At 51.2% G+C, this 19,998-nt stretch overlaps 2 protein-coding genes across 8 annotated transcripts in view; both read left to right on the top strand.

The window, feature by feature from the left end:
- GAS7 (growth arrest specific 7) overlaps positions 1-7,075 on the top strand; it is a 210,456-nt gene extending 203,381 nt beyond the window's left edge. For all 7 annotated transcript variants that reach the window (XM_019981774.2, XM_019981775.2, XM_019981777.2 and 4 more), the window contains one exon: positions 602-7,075. In XM_019981774.2, the coding sequence (XP_019837333.1) occupies positions 602-715 (114 nt within the window). In that variant the 3' untranslated portion in view covers positions 716-7,075. The remainder of the gene's footprint in view (positions 1-601) is intronic.
- Positions 7,076-12,076: 5,001 nt separating this feature from the next.
- RCVRN (recoverin) lies at positions 12,077-19,833 on the top strand. Its single transcript, XM_070773091.1, has 3 exons — positions 12,077-12,457; positions 16,010-16,121; positions 19,538-19,833. Exons 1-3 carry the CDS (start codon positions 12,077-12,079, stop codon positions 19,651-19,653), a joined length of 609 nt encoding a protein of 202 aa, XP_070629192.1. The 3' UTR covers positions 19,654-19,833.
- The last annotated feature ends 165 nt before the right edge of the window (positions 19,834-19,998 follow it).

Below are 19,998 nucleotides of genomic sequence, written 5' to 3'. Positions count from 1 at the left end.
GTGGGGCCCCTGGGGGATGCTGGGCCAGGGGGAGCCATGGCCTTTGTGCCATGGTGGCAGGTTACATAGCTGCTATGGAGGAATCTGTCCTGAGGGTGGGCAGGGACCTCTTGGGATGGACGTGTCAGTTACCCTGGGCAACCACGTGACTCCATCCCAAGCGCACCCCATAGATGTGTTATGATGGTTAAAATAGCTGGAGGTGACCTTGCCTCCTCTGTTGGATTTCTTACAATGCTGGAGCTATTCAAAACCTCTCAAGCTAAAGTTCAATAAACCTGTTTGCAGGTGGTAAACGGGGGGACACGTGAAAAGAGGAACGGGTCACAGACTCTTGAGCCCACCTGCCCTTTCACCCACCCTGTGGTCTGGAGGGTCATGTGTATGAGGGGAAGAAGAGCAGAGGCCAGAGCTCTGCATCGCCCCACCCCTGGTTCTCCCAGCCCCCAGGTCTGTCCCTCACACAGGCCTCCCTGGGACCCCACAATGCTCTAGAGGAGCTGCTGTGTCGGGCGCAAGGGTGTGAGTGGCATAGCTCAGAGGATACGCCCCTGACTCCACCTCTGCCTCCAACTGTGTCCTCTTTCTCCATCCCTTGCAGACAGTTGAGCCTGTGGACCAGCTGCTTCGAAAAGTGGACCCAGCCAAAGACAGGGAGCTGTGGGTCAGAGAGCACAAGACGGGCAACATCCGCCCCGTGGACATGGAGATATAGACGCACGGCCCCGGGGGGTCCTACCGAGGAGGGGTTGGGGGTCCCACGGAGAGGAGGTGGCGCTCCCGCCGGGGGGGCCTGCTGTCGGGAGTGGCACTGCCCTCCCCCTGCTCTCCTGGTCCACTGAGGAGAGGGGACAATGATGCCAGAAGGGCGGCCCAGATGGCCCCACAGGGAGCTCCCCGGTGTTCCCAGGCCGAGAAGATGGATCCACAGCCCTGCCCTTGTCTCTGAGGCTGAAGCCCCCTGAGTCCCGTGCTGCGCTTGCCACTCCAAGGATAAACCGAGACTGGAACTTTGTGGTCCCTGTTGAGTACCAGAGGGGTCCCCTCCCCACCCAGAGCAGTTGTGTCCCATGCTCATGCCCCTGGAAGCCCAACGGCCCTTCTTCCAACTGACCTCCTTGTCTCCAGGCCTTTGGAGGGGCAGGGGAGGGAGGTCTCCGTCTCCAAGCCAAGTGTCAGGATCAGAGTCATGGAGAGAAGGCCACCGTTCAGCACAGCAGCCCGCACCCAGAATCCTTTGCAGCAGCCCTCCCTCTTGATTTTTTTTTCCCCCCTTGAATATTCTGAGGGCCTTGAATATTCCGAGGGCCTACATCCTGGCTCTTCTCTGCTAGTTTTCACCAATGGGAGTCTTGGGAAGAAGGTCTGGCTCCAGTTTTCCCAGACTGACCCTGCCTGGAGAGGTCAGGATGAAACTACCTCATTCAGCAAATTCATCCCAAGTTGGAGCAGTGAATCGTGTGCCTGTTAGATCAGGCATCCATGTCACGTGCTCTTTCCAGACATCCCAGTCCACCCAACCTGCAGCCGCTTCCTCGGGGAAGCCCCGTCCTCCACCCTCACCCATCCCAGGGAGCTGAGTCAGTCTCACGTCAGGGAGGGGTTGGGACAAGTCTCTGTCACCTCGCAGGTGGTTCTATCTGCCTGTGCACGGTGGAGTTGGGACTGCCATTCCGTGTGTGGCTCTCATTGGCGGGCACCACGCAGGCATTGCAGACTGTTGTGGCCACAGTACATGTCACCATCCAGGCAGTCGGGTACCTTGGCCTTTCAGCCCCTTCTGCACGTTCCCAAGCCCCACATGCAGCCCCTGCTTGGGGCTGGTGCCCCCTTGCCCTTTTGCCATCTCCTTTTTCCCTGGAAAGCCTGGTCTGCGCTGACCTGGGAAGCCACCGGGTCCTCACTCATCACTTTCTCGCTTACATACTAAATCTTGAGAATTGGCTTGAGGGGACTGGAAGCAGAATAGGGCTGGAGGAGGTCAGACAGCTTGCAAGGGGCACATTCTAGCCTGGAGCCCACACCCTAAGAACCCGTGTTTCTTCACTTTTCCCATTGATTACTTTGGGTTCACAGGACTCATGTCTCATAAGGGCAGCCATCTAAGAGGATAACTCACTGGTCTTTCTCTCTCCATCTTCCAGGCTGGTAACTGATGACTCGTTTTTCTTGTATCTCTTGGTACCCCTTTCTCTGAGTCAGTATGGCGCCCTCGTAGTGATAATAGAAAGATGCTGAATATCCTAAAGCAAACCAAGCTTTGCCACTTTTCTTCTCAAAACATCCCAACCAGAAAGGTCAGTGTGAAGGCCTTCACTAACATGCAGGCCGCCAGGACAGATCTGTGTCTGGTGTGGAGAACCACTCCTTCTCGTCTGGGGTTGGGCTGTGACACCAGCTGCCCATTTGGGGCTATCATTTCTTGGTTTCTTGATTAAAAAAAAAAAAAAAGATTGGTGCTAGTAGTAACTGCTTTGTGGCTTAGTCAACTAATTTGTGGATTCAACTAATTTCCAACATTCAAAGCCAATAGCCTTGTTAACATAGATACGTTCATGTGTGATGTGGCTCATTGATTTTGTTTTCTCATCCCCATCTGAGGATTCCCGAGTCTTCTGTTATTCCCTGGGGCTCTCGCCTCTTTCAGGGTAGCCTGAGTTGGCCTCATGTAGGCCAGTCTATTTTCTGAAGTCATGCTTTCCCCCTTTTCCCTCAGTCTCGTTAGGCACCCCCATATACTTCTTTTCCTTTTTTCTTCCCTCCTTTATTCATTCATCAAGCATTTAGCTAAGCCTGGGCAGTATGCAAAGATCTAGGAACAAGATATAGCCCTATCTGTCATCAGGGAAACCAATGATCTGTTCTTTTGCGTAGACTCGTCTTTTCCCCAAGGGTCTTGCAGATGAGTAACCTTGGCATTCACCTACAGATACTCTCTGCAGAGTCTAGGTTTGCAGAGATACCCTCTGTTGTACTGATAGCTCTTCATTCATTCACTGATTCTCATTCATTCATCTAATCAGCAGACACTTGGGGCAAGCCAGGTATTATACAGTACTGCAGCCATAGCTGCATACCAGCCAGGAACTCCGCCCCATCCCCCAGCCCTTCTGTTCTCCATAGGGACAAGCGCATGTTTTCAGACCTTTCTGGGAAATGAGAGCCTTGCACCTCTTCCACGTTTAACCTACTGCTAGCCTGTAATAAGCCGTGTGGCATTTACCCAAGGACGGAAGAACCAGAGAGTACCAAGAGTACAATCATGGGGGCACTAGACCCTCACAGCTCACATCCAGCTCAAATTTGAGAGATTTGTTTGTTTTAAATAATTCTTGCTTTACACAGAGGAAGCATGAAGCCCAAGGCCAGCCAGTGAGAGCTGTGAACTGAATAGCGAATCACGAGCAGGGCTGGAGTTGAGAGTACAGGCCTCTGTCCCTGTGGTTGGGAGGAAGTCATGTCTGAGAGTCATCTTCAGAGTGGTGCTCTGTCCTTGTGGTTGGTTTGGTTTGGGTTTGGGTATTTAGGTTATAAGAGGATATGCTTGGCTTTTTTCAGGGTGAATGACTCCAGGTTATTCGTGAGCACATCCACTGTTCCATTTCTGAGAACAGGTGAGCCCCTTCTACCTAGGAGACACGGATGCACTTTGTTTCATCTGTGAAAGCCTGATTTTTAGAATAGAATCTAAGACAGTTACCAAGACAACCTCCAGGATAAGCTGCTTGTCCCTCTCTCTTTTTTTTTTTTTTTTCTATTGCTTCTGATCAGCGTTGGAAAGCACTGGCCAGCTGACCCACAGGGATGGATGACCTGAGGTTCTTCCCATGGGAGCACCTTGGGTCTCCTTTTAATCTACCCAACACCTGTGTCAGCTGGGGAGCAGGGAAGGGTGGGTTGGATTTCTTTGAGGGGGAAACACTTCTTCCCTCACTGAGGCTGATTAACAACTGAAGCAAATAGAAAAACCCTGTGTATACTCAGGAACCAGGGGTTTGTATTCCCTTTGTGGAAACCAATCAATTACTAGATTAGGAGATGGAAGCAAAGAAGTCTTGGCAGAGCCAAAGTCCCTTCTTGGAAATGCAAGCCATAAGATTCCGAGGACATCAAAGACCTCGGCTTGTTTAAGTGATTTTACTTCCAATGGTGAATGGCCTTGACAAGGAGAATTTATACAGGATTCTGCAGACCTACTGGTGATTATGTAGATAGGGAAAGTTCCTGGACCAGTGTTAAGTGGGGCACAGATCAGAAGCACACTTCCTTAGCCAGCATACCGTTATTTCCATAAACCTTCCTGTCCCCACAGGTCCCACTGCCTTTTTTTCCAAGTTTATTGAGATATTTGACATTCGAAATTGGGGGTTCATGAGCGTACAAGAAAATTCACCCTTTTGAAGGATACAGTTCAATGAATTTTGACAAACTTACAAACAGTCTTATGGGGCTTCCCTGGTAGCTCAGATGGTAAAGAATCTGCCAGGAATGCAGGAGACCCGGGTTCAATCCCTGGATCAGGAAGGTCCCCTGGAGAAGGGAATGGCTACCCACTCCAGTATTCTTGCCTGGAGAATCCCATGGACAGAGGACCCTGGCGGACACATGGGGTCCATGGGGTCACAAAGAGTTGGACACGACTGAGCAACTAACACTTTGACACGGTCTAGTAACCACTGCTGAGATCAACATAATATTGCCATCACTCCAAAAACATCCCCTCATGCTCCTTTGATGTCCATCAACTCTTCCCAGCCCCAGCACCTGGCAACCACTGATGGATTTTCTGACCCTGCAGATCTGCCTTCTGTAGTGTGTCATAGAAATAGGCAGAAGCCTTTGAGTCTAGCCTCCTCGCTCAGGTTGATGCCTCCGAGTCACCTTGTCGTAGGATGTCACTAGCTTGTTCCCTGCAATGCCCAGTAGCCGTCCATTGAATGGGTGTACCCCACTGCTTCCTTGCTCTTAAAAACACAAATTGTCTTCCTGGAAGCTCCTGACCTGGAGTCTTGAGCTTGTTTGCACAGCTACTTCCAGCCAGCTGCATCCAGTGGTTCTTGGGACTTACACTTGGCTTTTTTTGAGTCATTTTAGTTTGGGGAGCATCTAACACTTAAGTTTTTCACAATGCAGAGAGCTGCTGGGGATGGAGGCGGGGATGGCGGACAGGGTCTCTGCTGCCCCCTGAAGCTGGTATCTCAGCTGGTAGATCCACTTGCTCCTTGGGACCCTCCCTTCACCTCGCCCAGTCCCTGCCATTTGGTGAGAGTTCAGGGGTGTGGGAGGTGGGTGAAGAGGGTGTGGGTGAGAAAGCAGGGGGCTGGCCATGGGCTCAGCACCACCTTTCTCTGGATCTTCCTTCACCTGCAAACTGAAGGTGTTTATTCTAGAACATTCTCCCAGGCCTCCTCCAGCTGCTGCATTCTGTCTCCTTCCGTTCTCATTTCCAGTTTTGTGCCCAATGCACATGTCATACCTAATCTGGGTCTGCTCGGCACAGCTGTGCATGCTGTCACCTCACACCTTCCTGAGAGGGGGCCCCGGGTGCTGAGAAATCTAAAAAGAGATTTTTAGACACAAAAACTTAGAGTTTCATGAGCTGTTGAGAATGAGGTAGTTCCTCCTCCTCGGACTCCTAAAGAAAGCAGAAGCCATTACCTTTCATCCACTGATGTTTGACACCATATCCCGAGGGTCACTTCCAAGGAGCAAAAACAGGCATGGTGTCAGAGCCCCCTCCCTTAAGGTCCTTGTCAGCGCCCTAGCCTTGCTTACCTGATCTATGCCTGCACCCTCCTGGGTGGTGGCAGAGAGAAAACCACACCCAACTGCTGATGCTGGTCAGCTCTGGCCAAGATCCCCAAAGTAAGGACGCCTCCAGCTACGTCCTGATTGTGCCCTGCTCAGTGAAAGCTGAGCCCCAGAAAGCAACCAGGTACCTCTCCCAGCCAACAGAAGACATCCTTGGGTCCAGCCAGGTGACGGTGTGGGCTGTGGAGCCCACAACACAGGATCCCCCGCTGCCAGGATGCCTCTTTTTTCTGGGGGAGGGGGGCCTGGGGGCTTTCAACATCTTCCCCACTCCACCCCACCCCCACTGGAGTAATTTCTATCGGGCCCTTTGTGAAGGTGGGGGACCCAACCCCTCTTTCCTGGCTTGGTGAGACTAAGGTGACAAAAACCAATGTTCTGTTTCCCCTGAACCTTCTAGATGCTGGGGCATGGCTACTGGGGGACCTTGTTGGAAGGTGTCTCCGAGGGAGAGGGGCTGTGATGCCTTTGGATCTCTGTGCTGTTCGGGGGACTTGACCCTTTATGTGTGATGGGGCATCCCTAACGGGCTTGCAGTGGTAGGAGGCAGAGGGTCAGGCACACGGGTACTCATGGGGACGGTGTGACGTGGTGACGAGGAAGGAAAGCATAATGAGCCAGGGCAAGAGCACCAGACTGGCCCCGCTCTGCTCTCATTCGTCCCGTAACCTGTCATTGTCACATCCTCTCCCGGGACCTGGGCGTTTGTTGTCCGTCGAGTGGAAGTGCTCTTCAACTGGCATTGCATGCAGCAAGAGACCAGCTCTTGGGACAGGGGCCTCCAGGCAGCCTTGTGGACCCAGGGACAGTCATTCAAAGGGACACATGCCATCCTTGGGGACGGGGCCCCAAATCGGTATCTCTGCCCTTCCCTTAGGAAGGGGACGATGGGGCAGGAACAAACCCCTTCACAGACAGGAGCACATCAGCAAACCCCATGAAAACGGGATTTTCTAACAAAATAAACTTGCTTGTTTGCTCTGTTTTCTGTAACTTTTGCTAAATACTTTATACATTTTTAATGTTAAAAAGCTGTGTCTCCTCCAGCATTCCTCATCCCGGTATGAATGTGTTTATTTCATGTTGTATATCCTTCCATCCCCTGGCTGCCTAGATCGGTAAATAAAGTTGATGTACTATAATTTATAAGTAACACTGTTGAAACTCTGATCCCTACAGAGGCTATAATCCGCCCTTCCAACCCCACCCCCGTAATAGCATTCGTGTGTATTAATGCTGAAAAATTAAATGTTTAAATTTTGAAGGCGTTTGCTCTATATAATTGTTCTGCATTATTATAAAGCATTTTCAGGAAGTTAAATGCTCTCATTTTTTCCCCCTTTGGCTCTGTGTGTACACTTGAGATGCTTAGATTTCGTCCTGTGTAAAATAAACTGTCCAGAGACACCATGTCGTCCCACTGGGCGACCCTCTTTCCTGGAGGGCTCCCACACTCTTCTTTGCACAAATGGGCTCAGTGTCCTTCCCAAGCTGGGTGATCATTTTACCCCCAATGACTTAGCAGAGGGACAACGAGCATGTGGGCATTGAGCCTCCCCCACCCCAATGGGTATCATGCTGCCAGACCAAACCCTTGGCCCCAGTCCCCTTCCCTGGAGCCTTCTGTCCCTATGAACACAAGGGGCTCCTGGCTATTATTTCCTTTCTCCACCCATCCATCCCATCCACCCATCCATGCAATAATTAGTGAACACCACTGTATGCCAGAGTCTTTCCAGGTGGTGCTAGTGGTAAAGAACTCACCTGCGAAATGCAGGAAACTTAATATGAGACAGGAGTTTGATCCCTGGGTCGGGAAGCTCCCCTGGAGAACAGCATGGCAATCCACTCCAGTATTCTTGCCTGGAGAATCCCATGGACAGAGGAGCCTGGTGGGCTACAGTCCGTAGGGTCACAAAGAGTCAGACACGGCTGAAATGACTTAGCACGCACGCACAGAATGCAAAATACTGCTCTCAGTACTGGGAACACATTGGTGATGGGAACAGATCAAGAATCTTGACCTTGGAACTTATTTTCCAGCAGAAAGAGACAGGCTAACAAAATGGTTTATAGAGTATGTAGAAAATGATAGGTGTTATGACAAAAGGGCAGGGGGAGGGTTTCAGGGGTGGTGGTGGGTAAGTGGCAACATGAAATAGGGTGATTGGAGCGGCCTCATTGAGAAGGTGGCATTTGACCAAAGTCAAGGACACCTGGGAGGGAGCCCAGCAGGTAGCTGGAAGGGAGAACATTCCAGGCAGAGGAGGTGGCCCTGTTAAAGGCTGGAGGCACCTCATTAAGGCCAGTTGGCTGGAGCTGACACAGTGACGGGGAGGAGGCAGCTTCTGCAGAGCTTTGCAGGCTTTGGAAAGCCTGTGATTTTGCTCTGGGGTCCATCCAAGCTGAGAGCGCACAGCCTGATTTCCTTGCTGGAGAGCTCACTGTAGGAAAAGGGGAGCAGGGCACCAGAATGCAGGGACAGGGGACGGTGCCTGCAGGGGTGGCCACGAGGAGGTGGGGAGAACGGTCAGATTCTGGAAGTGCTTTGAAAGTGGAACCAACGTGGTTTCAAGCCAGTTTGGAGTGGCTCGAAAGTGGGGTGTGACAGAAAGAGGGGCACAGGAGATGACTCCAAGGATTTTGGTCCAGGCAACCAAAAGGACAGACTGCTATTTACCATGATGGAGACAGCCATGGGAGAGGCGTTCCTCCCATTCTCTGCCTCCCACTCACCCTCTCTGAGCCCTCTTTCCCCTCTGCTTCCAGACCAGGGTCAAAGGGTTCTCTTGTCCTTCTGCTCACAGCAAGGGAAGGTGGAGGAGGGGGACCGGGGCTACGGGGCTCCCAGCTTAGGGAGAGGACAGGGCCAGCCTCTGGGAAGAGTGTGTGTCTTTCAGTCAGGGCCAGGCTGGGAGGGGGAGACACAAACAGATGCACTGGCCAGAGACGAGGGCTTCTCCCCAAGTGGTCTTTGGGGCTCGGGGACAGTTTATGGCCCCAGCTTAGACTTAACAAATCCCCTCACAATACATCATCTCCAACAACTTGTTTGGCTAAGGAACATAAACTCTCCCTCTGATAGAAGATGTTTACGCAGGTTTTCAAACAAACCTCCAGGTCATGACCCCTCTCTCAGCATCGACACAGCTGCCTGTGGTCCCCTCCCACGGTCGGGCCCTCCTGGGCACAGCAACCTGAAGAGTGTGGGCAGCACCTGCTCCTTGCTCTTGAGAGGGGCAGAGGGGCTGGGGGCTCTGGCTGCCTTCTGTGTTAACACGGGGTCCTGTCTCCTGGCCCACAGCCTCTTTGTTGTCATGGCAACCCAGCTCCTCACCTTGAGAAACACAGCTTCTTGCCCACTCTGCTCACTCCTTGAGAACGAGAGCTTGGTTTCTTCCTGTGACATTGGCCTTGTCTCACCTGCAGGCTCGGTGTGGACACCCAGGAAGCACTTCTAATCCTCGCACACCAGGTTCAGAGGCAAGGGTGGAGGCATCTGACTTCATTTTCAGGGCTTGGGTTTTGTTTGTTTGATGACTGTCCTATTTCTAGCTGCTCTTGAGAACAAATGCCTTGCTGCGGGCTAGTGAAAGCCTAGAAAAGGAGAAACCACTCCTTTTAAGAAAGACTATGCTATCAAAAACTGATGGAAAAAATAGTAAGTACACAGACACACACACATCTAACATTAAGGCCTCCTGAGAAGCACTCTGGACCCTCAGTGGGTGGGGCGACCAGGAGGAGTGGGTCAGCACACCTGAGCCAGAACTTCCAGGTCCATCCTGCATAACATTAGCAGGGGCTGGTGGATGTCTTTCTCCCAGCGGCAGGGACCTGCCATTAGCCTCTTATGAAATAGGATACAAACCCTAAGTCACCTGCCTGCACACTGTGCGCTTTATTCTTTGCAGTTACTGTGTGTGCGTGCCAGGCTGCTTCAGTTGTGTCTGACTCTGTGTGGCCCTACGGACTGTGGCTGGCCAGGCTCCTCTGTCCATGAGATGCTCCAGGCAAGAACACTGGAGGGGGTGGCCATTTCTTCCTTCAGGGGATCTTCTCAACCCAGGGATCCAACCCACATCTCCTGTGCCTCCTACATTGGCAGGCGGGTTCTTTACCACCAGCGCCCCCTACAAAGCCCTTTGTAGTAACCACCCCCGGGTAAAGCCGAGACTTCTCTCCCATTCTAGATGGCGATTCTGGGGTTCCAGGTGTGATGCTCAGCCAAGCAAGGGCACCAGTGGCCTCTCCTTCGGGTGCTGAGATTTCAGGTACAAGCCTACTCATGAGGGCTCTTCCCTGAGGCCCACACTGGGTACTGAGCTGACCACAGGGGTGGAAGCCTCCCCTGGCAGAGCTCCTTCTTGTCCATTCATTCACTCAGCAAGCACATACTACTGTCTTCCAGCTCCTGGCACCAGGCTTGGTTGCCAACCAACGATATACAGCTGAAATCAAGCCACAGGTAAGTTGTATTTATCCCACACCATGTTGTTGAAAAAATTGGAAATCACTCCCACAGTTTGGAAATTGCATCTGGAAATCTGATTTCTGATTTCTCTTGGGTTACCAAAAAGTCTAGTAACACCAGGCCATAATCCCATCTGACTACATTCTAATGGAGGCAGCCCCTGCCATGTGGGACATAGGCCTCACCACTCCCTATTGCCTTCCTAATTCCCTGGCTTCACTCACACACTCCACATGCTGGCCTGGCCTCTGTTCGCAGTGCAGTTCTTGATCCCTGTCACAGAAGAATATTGGCAAAAGGTAACATGTGTTCAGGGCTTCCTTGATAGCTCAGTTGGTAAAGAATCCGTCTGCAATGTGGGAGACCCTGGTTTGATTCCTGTATTGGGAAGATCCCCTGGAGAAGGGATAGGCTACCCACTCCAGTGTTCTTGGGCTTCCCTTGTGGCTCAACTGGTAAAGAATCCACCTGCAATATGGGAGACCTGGGTTTGATCCCTAGGTTGGGAAGATCCCCTGGAGAAAGGAAAGGCTACCCACTCCAGTATTCTGGCCTGGAGAATTCCATGGACTGTCCATGGGGTCGCAAAGAATTGGACATGACTGAGCAACTTTCACTTTCACTTTTCACTTTCAACATGTGTTCGGCTCTTACTACCGCCCGGCTCTATCGTAAATGCACTGCACATATTAACTCATTTCAGGCTTACAGTAACAGCGATGCTATTACGATGCCCATTTAGTCAAGGAATGGTCACTGAGGGCCCAAAGCTGGCAGGTACCCTTCATGCAAAGGAAATGCAGTGGGGAACAAAACAGAATCCCTGCCTTCACGGTGCTTTCATTCTGATGCCATCCCAGGCAGCACGTGGAATAAATAAACACTAAGTCAGAAGGTGTGCTCGAGAGGAAGAACAACCACGCAGGATAAACAGTTGGGGCTTGCTGGTGGTTGGGATGGGGGTGCTGCTGTTACTGAGAAGGCAACATTTAAGGAAAACCATGAGGGAGGTGAAAGATTAGAAGAGAACTCTAGGCAGAGACAGGTTAAGAAACATGCCTGAAGCCGCTGTATAGGTCAGGGAGCTCAGCTCGGTGCTCTGTGATGAGCTAGAGGGGTGGGACGGGGGAGGGCGGTGCGAGGGAGGCTTGAGAGGGAGTGGATGTATGTACACTTACAGATGACACACGCTACTGTACAGCAGAAACTAATGCAGCATTGTAAATCAATTATACTCCAATTTTTAAAAAATGAAAGAAAAAGAAATGCGCCAGAGGGTCACACGGCTAGTAAATTGCAAAGCTAAGGTTTGAACCTGTGCTGGTTCCAGAGCCTGACTCCTAACCCAGCATTATAGGACCACCCCTGCCGCAGAGACTCTCAGAGTTAGGGCAACGGAAGACAGGCAGGGAGCATCCTTGCTCTTAGAGAGCTAGAGCTAGCGGTGGGGGGTGAGGTAGGGATGGCCGCGGGGCCTAGGTGAGGCCTCAGGTCTCAAGATTCTGATCTACTGTCCCGGCCTCCCAGAAGGCCAAGATGGATTGACCTCCTGCTGTCAGCTCTTTATTTTAATCTCTGGGGGCTTCTGGGAGCTCGCCTCCCTCCCCTAACCGCAAGCTCCAGGCCCCTCCTCCCTCCAAGTACTGGGGTGACCCGGCCACAAATCCGCCTAATCCATCAGCATCTCAGGGTGCGACTGTCTCCTGCGGCACCAAGCCCGGCAGCCAGGAGACCCCATTGCTCCCATCCACCCAGCAGTGATAGCCCGGCCGGGCCCACACCACCTCACCCATGGGGAACAGCAAGAGTGGGGCCCTGTCCAAGGAGATCCTGGAGGAGCTGCAGCTGAACACCAAGTTCACGGAGGAGGAGCTGAGCTCCTGGTACCAGTCCTTCCTGAAGGAGTGCCCCAGTGGCCGGATCACCCGGCAGGAGTTCCAGACCATCTACTCCAAGTTCTTCCCCGAGGCCGACCCCAAGGCCTATGCCCAGCACGTGTTCCGAAGCTTTGATGCCAACAGCGATGGCACCTTGGACTTCAAGGAGTATGTCATCGCCCTACACATGACCAGCGCGGGCAAGACCAACCAGAAGCTGGAGTGGGCCTTCTCCCTCTATGACGTGGATGGCAATGGGACCATCAGCAAGAACGAGGTGCTGGAGATTGTCACGGTCAGTGTCAGCCTCCTCATCTCCGGCTGAGAGGGATGGGGGTCTCGAGGAATTGGGCTGCTACTATTTCCTCACTGGGGCCTGGCAGGGAGGAGGGAGTGGACACCCGAGGTTGGTGACTCAGTGGCTCTGAGAACGTGGTCAGGAGGAGTCTCCAACAAATCAATATTAATAGAGGGCTGGACAGTATTCTTGCCTGGAGAATCCCCATAAACAGAGGAGCCTGGCTGGCCACAGTCCATGGGGTTGCAAAGAGTCAGACACGACTGAGTGACTAAGCACAGCACAGGGCACCTTCCCACAGCTTCATTTTCCTCCTAGAGAAGAAGAATCTGGGTATTTTCTATTATTTACCTTTACCATTTCCTTCTTTCCCTCCCATCATTCTTCCTTTCTTCATTAAAGCGTTCTTCAGGGACTTCCCTGGTTGTCCAGGGATTCCAATGCTAGGGGTATGGTTTCCATCCCTGGTCAGGGAAATAAGATCCCACCTGCTGTGCAGTGCAGTTAAGAAAATATAAATAAATAAGTAGGTGTTAAAAATAATAAAACATCCTTCAGAACCTCCAATAGGACACACTCAGATTCTTTTTTTGTTTGTTTGTTTATTTGGCTCCAGGGGGCAGGGGGGGTCTTAGTTGAGGCATGTGAGGTCTAGTTCCCTGACCAGGGGTGGAACACCAACCCCACCCCCAGCACTGGGAGCCCAAAAATCTTAGCCACTGGGCCATCAGGGAAGTCCCTTTCATAAGATCTTATGGACAAACCCTAACGAACTTTTCGGCCAACCCAATATATTTATGTATTTATGTTTATTTTATTTTGGTCCTGTGGCTTTTGGGATCTTACTTCCCCAAACAGGGATTGAACCAGGGGCCATCGCCACTGCAGTGAAAGCCCCGAGTCCTAACAACTGGACAGCCAAGGATGTCCCTTGCGAGTCATTTTAGAGACATAACATGTTTCAGATATGTTGGCCCAGGATCAGATCATCTGCCAAGATGTTTAGGTGTTTGAAAAGTAGTTTTATTTAATATAAAATGCATGCAATTTAGAAACCTATGCAAAAGAAAATGCAAATTGCCTTTACTTTCATCATCCAGAGAAAACTACTGTCAACAAATAGGCATGTATCTTTCCAGTCTTTTATCTATATATTTAAAAACAACTTTAGAATTAGGACATATACACATATAGTTTTATCATACTTTTCTTCAGCCACTATTTTACTATGAATATTTTCAATATCAAATTGTTTTTAACAGCTGCTTAGAATTCCATCTTATAGACATGTCATAAAATTATTTAACTGTTCCTGTATTTTTGGATAACGAGGATACTTCTATTTCTTCCCTATTATATCATTTTTTCCCTTCATTCAGTATCATTTTATTGAATTTTCCCCCTACCCCCACCCATGTCACTTGCTTTCTTTCTCTAATCCCACTCCTGTAAAGAGAGTATATTTTTCATCTTTTATATAATTTTTGAGGCATTTGTAATCCCACTTTCATTCACCCAATTCTTCCACCTTTATTAGGCAAAACCGTAGATAAAACAGTCAAGGATGCAGCTGTGGTCAGCGACTCCTTCTTGGGCCTCCCGTTAGGGGCAGGTGTGTGTAGAAACCTCACTGGTCTCTGGGTGGGGCCTGCAGAGCAAGCTCCCTGGATTGACAGGTGGCCTGTGGCAGGGACCACCTCCTCAGAACCACCTAAAGGATGCCAAGCCCAGCAGAGGCCTCTGAGTTGGTGATTCTTCAGAGAAAGGAGGAGGAAGAAGATGAAGGGGTAGAGGGGAAGGGAAGGAGGAAGGAGAGGGTGGGAGGTGTGGGGAGGCAGAGAGAGAAGGGCACGTCCACAGGTGAGGCTATGCAAGAGCGTGCCAAGCCTCTGCTATTCACCATGTCCAAGGTAACTGGCCTGGGAGTCGGTCATCTGTTGAGGGTTCTGATGTACCACCACCAAGCTGGGCATCCAGAAAACCACAGAACCTCCCACCCCCAAGGGTGAGGACGTAATGGTTCTTTCTCAGTCCGTTCCTGGAGGCCCTGACAGTGTGCCCTTGGTTTTAGAAGCAGGGTGATGGGCAGCCAGTCACTCTCAGCCTTTAGCCTTCCGACCTGCCCATGGGTCCCTGGCTCAGGAACTTGAGGAAGCCCTTACTTCAGTGCCGGGTACCTCGGGGCTCTGAGCACTGTCAGTGAGGCAGCTGCCCCAGCTGCGGGTTTTGACTCCCTTGCTTCTCTTGCTGCAGCACAGGGAGCTGAAAGGAGTTTCTAAAGCCACTGCTCTTCCCTCCAGGTTAATTCCATGGGCATTACTGCCCCTGCCCAGCTGGTTCCCTGGTGTCTCCACAGCGTCCCAGTCCCAACACTTAGGTCGCAAACTGGGACACTCAAGATGGGGGAGCCACAACCTTGAGCATGCACTCTGGGTCTGGCCAGCCTCCTGGAATCCTAGTAACCTGGAGCTGAAAGGGCACATCAAGACTACCCTGTCCCTTTCCCTGACCACATGTCGGAAGGCACTTCCTGCTTTGCTGGACATTGTCTACTCAGCTCCTGTATTAGCTAGAGTAGAGGGAAGTGACAAGGACCCTTGAGCTTTACCCTCCCTAAGCAGAGGGGTAAAGGAGGAGCTTCCAGAGGCCTTACCCAGCCCCTACCATGCTCTCCAAGACATTCTAGGAATAGCATGAGATGCAAGCACAGAGGTTCTAGAATCAAACTTGCCAGGGTTAGAATCTCCAGTTTTCTGCTTCTGGTTGGCTGAATTCTAGCAAGTCAGCTGATTCAGTTTCTCCATCTGTGAAATGGGCCAATAACACCCACCTCATAAAGCTGTCATGAGTTTACATGTAAAGACACTTAGAAAAGGGCACAAACATTAGCCCTTATTACCATAAGCAATCCATGTGACACTGCTGTTGAAAAACCTGTCTGCCAATGCAGGAGATGTAAGAGACACAGGTTCGATCCCTGGATCGGGAAGATCCCCTGGAGGAGGGCATGGCAACCCACTCCAGTATTCTTATCTGGAGAATCCCATGGACAGAGGAGCCTGGCAGGCTATAGTTAATGGGGTCGCAAAGAGTCGGACACAACTGAAGTGACTTAGCACACACGCACCATAGGCCAGCCTGCTAGGCAACCAAAGTACCACTTGGATTCAGAAAAAGCCGTCTGATGCACTTCTGGGCAGTGAGGTTAAAGGTACCAGTTTTCAAAATGCAGCCTTCAGGAAGCCTTTTACTTCTTATTTTCATTTTTTAATACAATGAAAGTAATATGTCTGCATGGTCAGGAAATTCAGACTGTGCAGAAAGGGACAAAATAAGAAGGGAAAGTCATCCTCACCCCTCCCCCGCATTCCCTTCCCCTTCTTAATAGTACAGATGACTCCTCCCACTCTCAGGAACTAGGGAGGATTCAGTCGGGGCCAATGGGTTGGGGGGCCTGGGCATCTGCATTTTAACCTCAGCGTCCTGCTCAAGCCATGTGGGTTCCCCCAGAATCACTTCTGACCGGTGCTCCCCCTCAATTCGGTGCAGGCTATCTTCAAAATGATCAGCCCTGAGGACACAAAGCATCTCCCAGAAGACGAGAACACTCCGGAAAAGCGAGCAGAGAAGATCTGGGGATTCTTTGGCAAGAAGGATGATGGTGAGTGACTTCTCCTTCCCAGCTCTTGATTTCACCATCCCGGGCTATGTCCTAGAGACCCCAGTGAGATTGACCCTTCCCAGTCCAGAGACCAGGTGGGACAGAGGACCCCTCCTCCCACTGCGAGGTGGTCAGCAGAAGAATGGTCAACAGACAGTTGTGGGCCCTTCTGGAACTGACTGAAAATGTCACCACCTCCCACTGCTCATAAAACTCCACCACTGCCTAAGATTCTCTGGGGGCAAACATAGGCTGTAAATGATGGGGTGCTTTGGAAGAAAAAAAAGCATCTTTTGTTTGGACAGAGTTAACCCACTTTGAAGAAAGAGTGAAAAATCAAGACAACAGCCCATCATTTTGTATACAAATGACAAGTTTTGAGGCTTTGCAAGCATACTGCTTTCTTTTTGAATGGAGTGCCCAGTTTTGTGTTGTTATTTTAGGACACTTTGGTTTACTTGTTTAAACCAAACAAGTAGCCTTCTGCATGGCTGGGATGGGGTAAAGCTCACTTCAGAATTAGCATGGCATCCCAAGTAAGCGGGATCTCAATTTATATGGTGTTACTTTAGGACATTAGTTTGGGTCCCCCCTCCCAACCCCCAAGCACCATCAGATGGAATTAGATTTCAATTCAATCTCAAGAGATTGATGGGGGTGGGGGGTGCTATGAGGGTAAATGAGGAGAGATATTCAGGAGGCTGGGAAGGCCATCAGACTGCAAAGCAGATGAACGGCTTATGGGCAGATGCAAGAGAAGTCTTAAACTGCAGGGCTGGGCTAAGAAAGTCTTGGTGAAGCTGAGGGTGTGTCCTCGGGCCCCCTTCTGCCAGGAGCTGACCTGTCTTGGCTCCCTCCCCTGTTCAGTCTGGCTGAGAGCAGCCAATGGGGAGCGTGAGCTTGTACCGAGCGGTGATGGATTCCAGAACTGGGCGGTGGGGGCTGCTGGTGCCTGAAGCCCATGTCCAGCTCGGGAAGGACACAGGAGAGGGGTTGGTGTCAGATGGGGACTGCAAACTCGAATGACCAATGGGGCCGGGATGATGAACGTGAGAGAAGTGGACAGTGGCCCAATGAAGCAATAGGAACTGGCAAACACTGGGGCATGAGGGCCTGCCTGGTTTTATGGCCTCTGGTCAATTGTTACCACATAGGAATACAGAGCCGTTGGGGCCTCATCGTCTGCTTTTTTTTTTTTAAAGAGAAGCCAGCAATCGAGATTTTTAAAATCTGAAGTGCCTCCACTGATGAAACACTACATGGTCCACACACATCTGAGGAGCTGGTATCGGCCCATTTGTGATCTCTGGGCGAGTCTCTTACCAGCGTTCCAGGTCACACACCCATGGAGGATGTTAAAGAAGGCCCCTACTAATCTGCAGTCCAGGGAGAAGGTGGATTAGCAACCAGATCTGTGACGTTAGGGCCAGAACTAGGGTGAGGCATGTGAGGTGCCCTGGCACAAGATTTAAGGAGACCCCCCTTCTCAGATGCCAGCCCTGTGCCCATACGATGCTGAAAGTGAGAGCCTCCTTAAATGTTGAAGGGTAGGTACCTCCCTTTCCTCACCCAGACGTCATCTCCCCTTTGAACACCTTCTCCTGGCTGCTTCAGGTGCCTCCCAGTGGCATGTCACCCCTCTGGCTCTTTAACCTCCATCTTGACATCCTGCTGGGTCTGGCAAGTGCTGAATCCCTTGTTCTGCTACTTGCTGACCTGAATATTGACCCCAGTGAATGTCACAGGAGGCAGTGGTACTCCTGCCAGGTGACTTGTGTTTTCACATGGTCCATCTGAAGACCAGGCTTCACTCCACAATCAGCTTCTGAGAGTAGGAGTTTCAAGCTATCAGTGAGGTTCATAGGGCACCTGGGACCTTAAAACCCACATTTCATCACCCTGACCTGCACAAGGAACCTGCATCCTAATCCAGGAAGGATTAAGGTCACTCAAAAGGCCTGGAACATAAAAAGCCAATGGAAACCCACTTCAGCTAAGCCAAGCTTTATTGAGCATTTAGTACATCAGGACTATGAGCCTCGCCATAAGCAGGGAGGAACATTTGCCTCATTCTAGAGTCATTTCTCGGAGAAGGCAATGGCAACCCACTCCAGTACTCTTGCCTGGAAAATCCCATGGATGGAGGGGCCTGGTGGGCTACAGTCCATGGGGTCGCTAGGAGTCAGACACGACTGAGCGACTTCACTTTCACTTTTCACTTTCATGCATTGGAGAAGGAAATGGCAACCCACTCCAGTGTTCTTGCCTGGAGAATCCCAGGGACGGGGGAGCCTGGTGGGCTGCCGTTTATGGGGTCGCACAGAGTCAGACATGACTGAAGCAACTTAGCAGCAGTAGCAGCAGCAGAGTCATTTCTGGGCTTCCCTGGTGGCTCAGACGGTAAAGAATCCACCTGCAATGCAAGAGACCTGGGTTTGATCCCTGGGTTGGGAAGATCCCCTGGAGGAGGGCATGGCAACTCACTCCAGTATTCTTGTCTGGAGAATCCCCATGGACAGAGGACCCTGGCAGGCTACATACAGTCCATGAGGTTGCAAAGAGTCAGACACAACTGACCAACTAAGCGCAGCACAGCACAGAGTCATTTCTACAGGTGACTGTCTCCCCATCAGACCAACAGTTCCCCAGGCCAGGGGCATTATCTCACTCCCTTCCGTGTTACACCCTGCCCTCTGCCCCCTGCAATGACCTCAGCCCCATATACAGTGGCACAGAGGAAGGGCTTAGTGAGTGCATTTAACTGGAGAGAACTGAATTCAATAGTTGGGGCAAAGCCCTTTCTTGTCCCAAAGGGGGAGGTAGATTCAGTTCAGTTCAGTTCAGTTGCTCAGTCGTGTCCGACTCTTTGGGACTCCATGAACCGCAGCACACCAGGCCTCCCTGTCCATCACCAATTCCTGGAGTTCACCCAGATCCATGTCCATCAAGTCGGTGATCCCATTCAGCCATCTCATCCTCTGTCGTCCCCTTCTCCTCCTGCCCTCAATCTTTCCCAGCATCAGGGTCTTTTCAAATGAGTCAGCTCTTCGCATTAGGTGGTCAAGTATTGGAGTTTCAGCTTCAACATCAGTCCTTCCAATGAACACCCAGGACTGATCTCCTTTAGGATTAGGGATGCAGAGATGCCTAGGAAAGGATCGCCAACCAATCAGAAGAGACACAGCACTGGCCCAGCCTCCTGGAGACCCTGCAGGGCCTGTCACAAACCCTCTCATTGTTGGTTCACCGGGAGGTCCAGGGGTCCTAGGAAAGAGTTAGAGGGTGGGGTTGTCCTCAGGGGCAAGGAGATCAGTATTTTCATAATAGAGCCATCCACTCTGGGTATGCTTGCAAATATCAGCTTCATTGCAGCTGGAAACAGTCTATCCTGACTGTATTATTTTCTCCTCTTGCAGATAAACTTACAGAGAAAGAATTCATCGAAGGGACCCTGGCCAATAAGGAAATTCTGCGACTGATTCAATTCGAGCCTCAAAAAGTGAAGGAGAAACTGAAGGAAAAGAAACTCTGATGTCAACTGCTCAGGTCTCCTCCCTCCCCACCCCTCTCAAATAAACACACCTGTGCACACATGTGCACGCACACAAACACACACCGCCCCCGGGGCCGGGAGGGCCTCCAACCCACAGCACATTAAACCCTCCTGCACACCTCCCTGCCAAACGGAAGTGTCGTTAAGCTATTCACCAAGTCCCGCCCACTATACTGCCCGCCTCCCCTCCCCCCAGACCGCCTCCCCTCCCCCCAGCCCGCCAGCCCAGGCCTCCGTAATAATTCCAGGATTAGGTCACAGGAGCCCTAAATATAGGTCACTGGAGCCCTAAATATCCCCGCCCCCATGTAAGCTCCTTTGTGG

This window comes from Bos indicus, chromosome 19 (assembly GCF_029378745.1).
Source record: "Bos indicus isolate NIAB-ARS_2022 breed Sahiwal x Tharparkar chromosome 19, NIAB-ARS_B.indTharparkar_mat_pri_1.0, whole genome shotgun sequence".
NCBI lineage: Eukaryota > Metazoa > Chordata > Mammalia > Artiodactyla > Bovidae > Bos > Bos indicus.
The sequence above is the reverse complement of the archived record's forward strand: the minus strand, read 5'-3'. Positions and strand labels throughout refer to the sequence as shown.